The 10,903-nt window shown below is 32.1% G+C and overlaps 1 protein-coding gene across 1 annotated transcript in view; it reads left to right on the top strand.

Moving 5' to 3' along the window:
- Positions 1–2,093: 2,093 nt before the first annotated feature.
- LOC106467242 (RIIa domain-containing protein 1-like) overlaps positions 2,094–10,903 on the top strand; it is a 9,360-nt gene continuing 550 nt past the window's right edge. Inside the window, exons 1-2 of the mRNA XM_013927572.2 lie at positions 2,094–2,291; positions 5,773–5,849. Of these exons, the coding sequence (XP_013783026.1) occupies positions 2,229–2,291; positions 5,773–5,849 (140 nt within the window). The 5' untranslated portion in view covers positions 2,094–2,228. The remainder of the gene's footprint in view (positions 2,292–5,772; positions 5,850–10,903) is intronic.

The following is a 10,903-nucleotide window of genomic DNA, read 5'->3' as shown; positions in this document are numbered from 1 at the left end:
CTTCTTGAGGATTGGTATGCCATACGAACTGCATTCAGATCAAGGCCGTAGCTTTGAATCAGCTGTGTTCCATGAATGTTGGAACTTGTTTGGCATACGAAAGACCAGGGAAACGCCACTCCACCCAAAGTCTGATGGGATGGTAGAAAAGTAGAATTGGACACTTGGACAAGCATTGGCAAAGTTTTGTAATAACCACCAAGATGATTGGGATGTCTTACTCCCTCCACTGTTGATGGCCTATAGAACAACAGAGCATGAAGCCACTGGATACATTCCAGCAAAGTTGATGTTTGGTCGGGAACTTCGGTTGCCAGTGGATCTGATAACAGGACGCCCACCTTACGAAGAGTTGCCTGAAAATGTGTCAGAGTTCGTGAAAGTGTTATCTGAAAGGATGGAAGATATTCATCATCAGGTGTTTTCAAATTTGAAAACGTCTGCTGATTCCATTAAGCTATGTTATGATAAAAGATCTACTAAAGTCAGCTTTGTACCAGGAGACAAGGTGTGGTTGTATAATCCCAGAAAGACCAAAGGGAAGTCTCCTAAATTGTCTTCTCCATGGGAAGGCCCATATGACATAGTGGATCGTCTCTCAGACGTGAGTTTCCGAATAAAATGTGGACAGTGAAATAAGCCAAGAGTGGTGCATGCCAACAGGCTTTGGCGTTATCACAGTCTAGGACATTTCAGTTGGAACGAAGTGAACCAAGGAACAAATGACGCTTCTGAAGATGTATCACTTGAAAAAGCCACTGTTGAAGAAAAAACTCTACCCGGTTTTGAGAAGGGAAACAGTGAAGCCCTTGATGAAGTTATTACCACTGATGTGACTGTTACTGATAATAGGACATTTCTTGATGGAGCAGATGAATCCCACGTGAAGCAGAATCCAACGAGACAGAGACCAGTACGAAGAAGATAAGTCCTGTAAAATTAAGAGACTTTGTTGAATTTTAATTTTGTGTTTGTAAATTCTGTACATTTAATTAAGTTATTGTTAATTATCTATTGGTTTAATGTAAGTGGCTATTGTTCGGGATGATCAATATTAAGGAAGGGGCAGTGTTACGACAGTGGAAGTAACGTGACGCTGGTAACACGTGATGAGGTTCTATAAGGATCATATAGACTCGAGTGTTTGCCAGACGCCCTCTATTTTTTATATATAAATCCGGCAAATTCGATGACGAGGAAACCACTTTGAGACTAATAGTGGTTGGAGACGGCTTGAATGGGTAATGAAGAAAAACTTTAATATAAGTTTAACATAACAGCAAATGTACAACGTTTTGACAAGGTTTTTCTTCATTACTCATTCAAGCCGTCTCCAATCATTATAAGCCCGGCAAATAAAGCGGATGGGAGAAGTGACGGCATAGATAATTGCAGACGTGGAGATATAGAGACAGATAATAGAGTCAAGTGAGCGGAAGTGAACTTAAGTAAAGTGCGTTAATCGTTGTGAATTATAGCTGTTACATCTCTGTGTTCGTTTGTTAATTTTCCGTAAAAATTCTTTCTGAAGAAACTTTAGCGATACAAGTCCTTTCTTAAATAAAACTAGTTTATTCTTTCTCAATACAACTTTGCAATACACTTAATTTCCACAGTCACGCTATAACTTTAACAAACGCTATAATTTACAACGAACGATTCACGCGCTTGACTCAATTGTCAGTCTCTATCTCTGTCTGCAATTCAATTACATTGTTGCCGTCACTTTTTGGCGATCTTATATACAAGAATACCGCACATGTAGTAAACACTCGAGCATTAACGAACCTTCGAGGATATCATGACGTGTTACTAGGGTCATGTGACTTCCGCTGTCGTAACATAGCGTTTGTTTAAGAAGTGACTGTGGAAATTAAGTGTATTGCAAAGTTGTATTGAGAAAGAATAAACTAGTTTTATTTAAGAAAGGACTTGTATCGCTAAAGTTTCTCGAAAGAATTTCTACGGGAAATTAACAAACGAACAGAGACGTAACATTAGTCTGAAAGCTGTATAATGTTGAAGAATAACTCAATCGTCATACACTGTATGTTATTTGTTTTGCTTTAGAAATTATAGTGCTTTGCCGGCAGGTGACGCCACAATTTGGAAAATTGTTTCGGTTTTGTTGAAAACAGTAAGTTAAATACTTATGTTAAAAACGATACTGTTTTTATTTTATCCGATCATTAGTTAGTGTTATTAATATTAGAGACTAACCTAGAAAAATGGATGGAACTAGTTCCGAGGTTTTAAATGATGCGCAGAAAACTGAACTCGAAGAATTAAAGGTAATTTTCCTAACTTCTGCTTCTATTCCCCAACTTCTAAGGCGCAAGTGTTTTGTTTGGGAAATTGGAATGGGTCTATGATCTATCCAAAAAATGCTAAGTACTAAATTTATTTTATATAATTTCTACTGGCTTGTTAAGTTTGATATGTGTATTTAAATGATTAATATTTTATAATTTGATATGTTAACACCTTTATTTTTTGACGCAAAGATGTAAAATTCATAAATATATAACCTATAATTTTATGTTATAAGCCTGTATTTTTTAATTTTAGCCTGTTTAGGCCTGATCTTCACATTGCTGTAGTTTGGATATAATCAGAAATCAGTTACTTAATTTTTAACGTTAGTTAAGAGTTCAATAAATAGAAATCTAAAAGTTATTGTAAATTATTAATAAGTAAAACTAATGAGGAAATACTTTTATTTGGGATTGGTTTGAGTCCTGATAGAATTAGTCACTCTTTTAATTTCCATGTGAAACCATGTTACTGACAAAGAACTTCATAAGGACATGTACACTTTAGCTCTTTAAAACATGAATATTTTCCTTTTTCAGGCTCAATTTTTTGTATATAACAATCAAACACATAAGACTTAAAATAGTTTACTTATTGAATTATAGATAGAAAAAGACCACAAATTTGTAATGACATAATTCATACAACAACTTTATGCTGATGTAATTTTGAATTAAATTTACACGAATGATTTATAAATAATGAGTAAGAAAGTGATTCCAAATATTTAAGTGGAAAGATATGAAGCTTTTATATGTAAATTAGTGAACCACTGACAAAAATATCCTTCTGTTAGGCATAAATCACTACCTATGGATAACAAGGGACCATTTAGTCCTTCAAGGCTGCCCTTACATGTCCATCCTTAGAAAATGTAAACATTCAAGCACACCCTTTACTTTTCAGGAAATCATCAGTTTCCTTCTTTAAATCCTGCAAAGTGTTAGCCACCACTACTACTGACAAGAAATCATTGCATAAGCCAACCACTCCAATAGAAACATAATATTGTCTTAATTGGAGCTTAGTCTGTCTTTTTTTTTTTTAATCTAAAATTTGTGTCCTCTCATCATATGATCTTCATAATGTGACATAAAGAAATTGAAGGCCTTTATCCTAATGATCTCCCCTAAAATCTTGTAAACTTCAATAAGATTGTCTTTTACCCTTTTTGTCAAAAGAAAATGTCTCCTTTTCGAAGGAAGGCTACTAGGATAATACTGTGAATGGAAGGATTATCTTAATGGGAAAGAGCTGATCTTATTGTAGTTTACAAGATTATTTGAGGTGTGGATAAATAAAGGTCTCTTGTTTTTTCCTTGTTCTGTACTTTGAAAGCAGTAGTATGAGAGAACATGAATATAAGATTTGAAAAAGACAGGCAGATTTAAATTACAATAGTTTTTTCTACCAGATTATAGGAGTTTTAAGAAGGAAATAGATTATTTCTTAAAATAAAGATATGATTTTTTTTTTTTTAAATTGTTGTTTATTATGTTTTGTTGATATTATTTTTCAAGGAATTACATTTTGCTGTGTAATCATCATTTAAAACAATTAATGTAGACACTAAAAACATTTAAATCAATTGCCCAAATGAAACAAAAAATATCAATATCTAGCTGTAGGATATAAAACCTTCCACAAGACAGTGAAAATAAATGTTTCCACATATAAGCTGAATTTTTATAAGGGTTAAAATAAATGAATATAATTTTATGTTGAGGTGCCTGAAAGATGAATGAAAAGGTTGTTTGTTGACATTTTTTTAAGGCCTCCTGATCATACCATTTATAACTACAAATAGAACTAGACATAATGTTTTGGCCTTTAGCATTAAGATAACTGATGGGAGAGGTAATATCTAATGTGAGTAAGGCTGAAATTCTGTGGGTAATGAGGAGAAGTTGTATCTTGATTATAGGAAGGACACTGACATGCTGGAAAATAAAACAAACAAGTGTGCTGAGATAAGAAACTACCTGTAGGATAATTCTTGAAGACTGAAATTTTGCTGTGTATTTTTTAATTTGTTAAAAAATCTAGGAAAGACCTGGAACATTGAAGTGCTAACACTTTGAGATTTATGTTAAAATTTATTGTCAAATATCATTTAGAGAAATACACTGGAGGTTGTTGGTTTACAAAAACAAACAAACATGTTTTTTATAAATTTATTTTTAATGACCCATCAATGTCTTTAATAGGGTTATTGAATTTCTTTTGTATGAAGGTAGCCAAATATGTATTATGGAAAATGATGTTTAGGGTCTGTTTCGAGACCTTTGTTGTTCATTATTATCTCAAGAGCTTCTAAGTTGCTTGCATGTAATCCTTTGTTTGTGAGTGAACAAGAATGTAGTGTTATTGTTTTTTGGCTAGCTATAGGAATTTAGAAACAGATTTGGTCATTGCATGAGAAGAATACTGGTGTTATGAAGAAAGGAAAGGATGATTATTAATATAAGGCTGAAACTTTTGGCTATGGTGAAAAGAGCTAATGTACATGCCACAGAGTTGTGGAATCTACTTAAAGAAACTATGATTTTAAGATTAAAATCTATTTGTATCTTATTTCAAAATTTAAGGAGCCCATTGTTACTTTACTATGTGTTGATTTTGTATCCTCATTCTAGGAAGGATACTGACATGCTGCAAAAAACAAGAATGAAGTAATCCACTACTATACATAGAATAATTCATTAAAAAAAATCAGGTTCCAAAAGAGGGTTAACTAATTTGATTTGTTTTTTATGGAATGTTAAAATGCCCAGGTGACATGATTCAAGTGTTTAAACTTGCTTTGGGTTTAGAAAAAGTGACTATTGGAGGTCTGAATGGTGGCTGAAAATTTAAACATGAAAATTGAATAAATACAAACTTTGGATCCCCATTTGTATGTAAGGATTACTTATCTGTAAATTATTGATTTGTGGAGGAATAAAAAGGATTGGCTACTTATACAAAATTGTTTGTATGAATATTATATAAAAGTTAGAATGAAAATGTAGAATGAGAAGTACTTTTTTAAAGTGTTTTTGGATAAATATATAAAGAATAAATATAATTTGAGGTATTGAGTGATCTTGAAATGGCTCTCTCACCTTGTGTTTGGTTTAATTAGTAAATGTTTTTTTCAAAATTACTGTTTTATAGGTGGTAGCTTAAGAAACTATTAAATTATTTATTGTAATGTAAAATACAACCCTTTGTAAATAACTTACCATACGATTGATATTTTCTTGCAATGAATAGTCAAATTTTTTTATAGTGGAACAGTACAAAAAAAAATTTAGTGAACTAAATCTCTTTAAAGTTTAAGTTTTTAAGAAACAAATGCAAAATACTTATTACTTTATCATGTACATAAGGACAAACCTGTTCTCTACTGGTCTGTGGCATTATGAAGTATGTGTGCTTATGGAGAACTGTAGATAAGTTATATAAAAATATCTATAGATTCAAAAGAAGATTGAAAATGAGAAATACCTGCGAGACCACCCAGAAGTACGATTAATCATCTCAAGGTTTCTCAAGTGAGTAAGGGAATAGTATTAGATTGAACATTCTTGAATGAGTTAAAACAAAATCTTCAAGTTTTTTGGGGATTACTTGTAGCCATGATATGATAAAATGCTTTAGAAGATATTTGTAAAATTGGTACACAACTTAAATTTTGAGGTTGTTCTTGGTGATTCTGTAAAACAAATGTGAGTAATAAACTTAGTAAACATGTTCTGGTACATTTTCACAGACTTGTTGCCAAGATACCGGTGAGCTTTTTCCTTCATTAGATCTTGTGTGGGTAGCATGTTGTTGAGTATTTACAGATGTGAGATGTATTGTCATGTATACTGTATGTGTTCTGATTGGTTTTTAAGTATGGTCTTGTTCTGATTGGTTTTTAAGTATGGTCTTATGCATGAGCTTTTGGGTGGATGAAGCAACGAGGTCCATAGTTATTGATGTCCTTGATGGCTGGGTTTTTGGTTCTTGTATGTAATGATCATAATTTTTCAGATTCTCCAGTTTTTTCTTGGTGTATCAATATGCGGTTTTCTCAATCTATGAAGTGGTTATTGGTGGTGGTGTATTCTGCTATGGTGGAGCCACTTGTCTTCATGGGTTTGACTGTGTCTTTATTTTCTATCCTAGATGTCTTGCTTGTTTCTCCAATGTGTGTGTATCCACAATTTCACAGGATTTTGTAACCAACTTACTTTTGTTAATAAGTCTATAGTGTATGACTTGTTCTGAACCAAATTTGAATCCAGAAGCTTTTTTATATGCTTCTGATTCTGTAGCTGACTTGTGGGGGATGCTGAGTGAATTTCTGTTGTATTCTTCAAGATCACCATTTTTTCTGTGGTAACTTTGGATGAGTGACTTTTTTTGTAAAAAATGTTCTTTAGTTGCTGTGTTTCCTGTGGTAGGGTGTCTTCATTGTAAATATTCTTAGGTCTGGTGTGTAGGCATCTTGTAATGCTTTCTTCTTAACCTGTTTGAGTAGTTTCATCTGTAGTTACAATATTGTTCTATACTGGTTGGTTTTCTGTAGATAGATGTGGCTAAATTTTTCTTTCATTGTCAAGAAACCATGATAAGACATAAGTTCAACCAGAATCTACCACACTTACCCCTTTAATCCTAGAAGTCAACTACAATAGCAGAAGCATATTCAAACTCAGTTCGAAACAAGTCACATGCTAAAAAAACAAAGGTTATTAAAGGGGAATTTTGCTTCTAACATAATTTTACTGTATGTAAAAGTATGATGTATGTTTAGTTATATTTGTTGATTAATGAATATAATTATGTAATAACCATAAGATTAGGTAATAGATGTGTGACTATTTAGTTTTGTGTTTTGATGGTAACACCACACATTATGTTGCACTCCAGCTTGTGACATACAAATGTTGATAGCTTAGACACCCATTCCTCCATGTATGAGTTCAGAAGCAAGGAAAAGTATTGTTGTCTACAAAATATAGAGGAAGCAAAGTCGATATTTTAGCTGAATACTGTCAGGCAGCATTACAATACAATAATCTTGCATATTTTTTACTTTCACCATTGGTCACTGGAATAAAAGTTATGTTCATTTGTAGGCCTATAGAATAGAGCAGTTGTATGCATGCATTCAGATGATTTTATGATAATAATAGTCTTAAAATACTGTTACGTATCTGCTTGTTTGATAATTTCTGGTAGAAACTATTTCCGAGGATCTTCAGCGATAGAAGTCCTTTCTTGATTAAACCAGTTTGTTCTTCCTCGATACAAACTTTTAGTACACAGTAATTCCACAGTCAATACATTTCTGGTCACTTTAAACTTAACAATTTTTATAATATACGCTACAAATCACAGTGATTCACACACTTTACTTACCGTCACTACTGTTTGCTTCTTTAATTATCTATCTATTGCTGGCTTCTCTGCCAGGCTTATATACTAACAAAGGGGGTGTCTTGAATGCACTCGGGCCTCCCCGATGATTCGTGAAATTTCATCATGTGTCAACAGTGTCACACGACTTCTTCTGTCGTAACAATACCTTATTTCTCCTTGTATCTAGTTGTCTTCCTCTATCTTGACCTGGTGGAGGGCAAATGTTCAAAAAATCGTGGCACTGCCCCTTATATAAAGTTTTGTATTCTTAAACAATCACAACAGTTTTTACCAACATTAAATATCTTAATGGTGTGTATAATTTCTTCTCATTCCTAAGTTATGTAGCCACTTATTTGATATTTCAGTTTCCTGTGGATTTTTCTTTGGATCTTTGACATTGGTTTTGGAACATAGTTAAATTGTAACTCCTTATTGTGCTTAATGCTAGAAAAAGAACCTTACACTTAGCCATTTTTCTTAGCAGGTGTTTGGCCATGAAGTAATGGGGCCTTTACATGGACAAAGTCATAAGTAGTCAGAGCAAATTTACAAACAAATATCTAGAAAATATCAAATCACAGGATCTACAGGCTCTCATGAAATTTTCAGTAACTTACCAGATTTGTTTTTAAAGCACTTTTTAAAAGTAGTAGGGAAGACACATTTCTCATATACTGGTTTTCATTAGTATTTGCTATATTTCAGCATTCTTTTCCTGGAACAACATGATGACTAGGATTTTTCATTTTTGGTGTTTATTTCTTGCAGATATACCTCCTTTAAAGATGTAATGAATGGTAATTAAGCCCTCAAAGTTCACATTCCTTATCTAACTTAGTGATGTCTATCAATAGAGAAAGGAGTTGAAATATTTTTTATTTTATTGCTTAGCCTTTTGTGTATGGTTTGGAGGTTAAAGTGCACATGCCATGACATTTTAGAAGGTGCCATTCAGCATGTTATTATGTATTTGATTCTAGAGATATGAACTATTACTTTTACCTTAGATTGCTGATTTAGTGACAGTTTATGATTGAGGAGAATAAATACCAATGAAGTATACTGATAAAAACTGTAAATATGTATTTTGAGGGTTCTAGAGGTTACACAAATGCAATACACAAATTGTACAATTGATAAAAAATATTTTTATTCTTCATATGATCATCATCATGCACTCCGCTTGTCAGAGTCAGACTGACATTGTCAATTCATAGACATTCTCAGGTATAAATACATTTGTCACACATCTGATTTGTACATTATACTAAAAGCTTGACACTTTTCATGTAGATACATTTAGTAAATTTGGAATTAGTCAACATTACTTGTCCAATAAGGGTTTACTCCTATGGACCAATTCCATGCAATTTGTTTAAACAAGATTTATTTTACTGTTTGAGTAGTGCCTATTTGATAAAATGTAAAAATTCTATCCCATACATTAAAACTGATAAAAATATATTAATAAAAAAAGGGGGGGAGGGGAAGGCTTTTTAAACATGAACTTTCTTCTGTGCATCATCAATAAAAGGCTTATTGAATTAAAGAAAAGTTTTTACAAATTTGTCCATTGTTATAGAAATCCATGTTGGTTCTATTTGAAAATTGATCAATATGTGTGTGTGAAAAGACAAGAGCAAACTAAAATAAAAAGCTCAATAAGAGAGTTAAATGCGTGATAAGAATGAAACAAACAAACGAGATATTTTTTGTCAAGTAATCAGGCATACAAGAAAACACTTTTAATAACTTTTAAAAATGTACTTTTATATTTATTACAAAATGATTCATATTATTTGGATAGTTACATTTCTGTATTAAATTTAATGACAAAATGCTTGATATATTTGAATTTAAAATATTTTGTTCATAAATTGTTTGATTAATAGGAAAAAGAAAATTAATTTTATCAAAAGGTAGGGATTGCCGGTTATTCCTAGAATTGCTATAAGAAGTATCCAATATAAAATAAATGTTGCAATAGAAAGTACACAAACAAGTAAAGTGATACTAGTTGGATAGATTTGAAAATGATTTTCAATCCCTACTTTGGTTGACATTGTAATCCATATATCTAAATGAAGCAGTAGGGATTGAAAATGGTTTTAAAAGACCATAAAGATGCAGTTACACTCGTACAATAGCTCTGCTGTAATATAATACACCATTGCCACCATTCACTTAAAAAAATAGGGAAAACTGCAAAGTGGCAGTCAAAAAAGAAAGAAGAGGGACATCAAATAAAAATCCAGAGATCAAGTAAGGACTAGACCTCAGTACACCATGGACTTTATTGGTTCATGCAGCAGATCTCACAAAGGACCACTCTCAACACATCCAACATACAAGCCAATCTATTGGACACTAGACCCAATAAAGGCTAATGGAAGATTGCTGAGAAATGTTTCCAAGATCACCAGTCTGAGAACATGATCCAACAACTGTTTACAAAATCCTTCAAAGAAAAACATTGTAGACAGCTTTCAAAAACCTATTCATGGTAAAAGTTACAATTTAAATGAGTTGTGATTTTAAATTTATCCAGCAATTATTTCACATAAGGAGAAACACCTGAAGTACGAGATCAGTAAATAAAATTTAATTTTTTTGTAACAAACTGGAGATGTAATTAATTAAAAAAGTCTTTGATGTAGTGGTGTTACAAGAAGTGTAGTTGCTATGTTCATCCCTGCTGATAAAATTAGACAGTTGCAGTGCTTAAAAAAATGTAAGATATTGTCTGTGAATGCCTTTTCTAAGCTGTAATTATACTTGTCATAAGACATTAGTACCAGTCCTAATATATTTTTTAATGTTACATTATTAATTCAGTTCTTTAGAGATTTTTCAAGAATAAGAATAATTTATAACATTATTTCAACCATGTTGTATCCACAATATGTGGTATTAAAGAATATAATAGGCCTAATACTAACATCTTATTAAATGTAAGATCAGTCAGGTAAGTGTTTCTCATGTTTGGCTAATAACCATTGATGGAAGAGTTCAATACAAAGATTTGTTGTTGTCATAAACAGATTTTTTCACTTCAAAAAAATGAGCACATATAAGTTGAGTTATGATCAAGTCTCTCATGCATTTTTTTTTTCATCGTAGAAGAATAACAGTCAGTTTTTTGTAATGATGTTGAACAAGTTACTGCATTTATTATATTAATTTTTTTAATTTT

The sequence above is a fragment of the Limulus polyphemus genome, unplaced genomic scaffold, assembly GCF_000517525.1.
Source record: "Limulus polyphemus unplaced genomic scaffold, Limulus_polyphemus-2.1.2 Scaffold2540, whole genome shotgun sequence".
Taxonomy (NCBI): domain Eukaryota; kingdom Metazoa; phylum Arthropoda; class Merostomata; order Xiphosura; family Limulidae; genus Limulus; species Limulus polyphemus.
The sequence above is the reverse complement of the archived record's forward strand: the minus strand, read 5'-3'. Positions and strand labels throughout refer to the sequence as shown.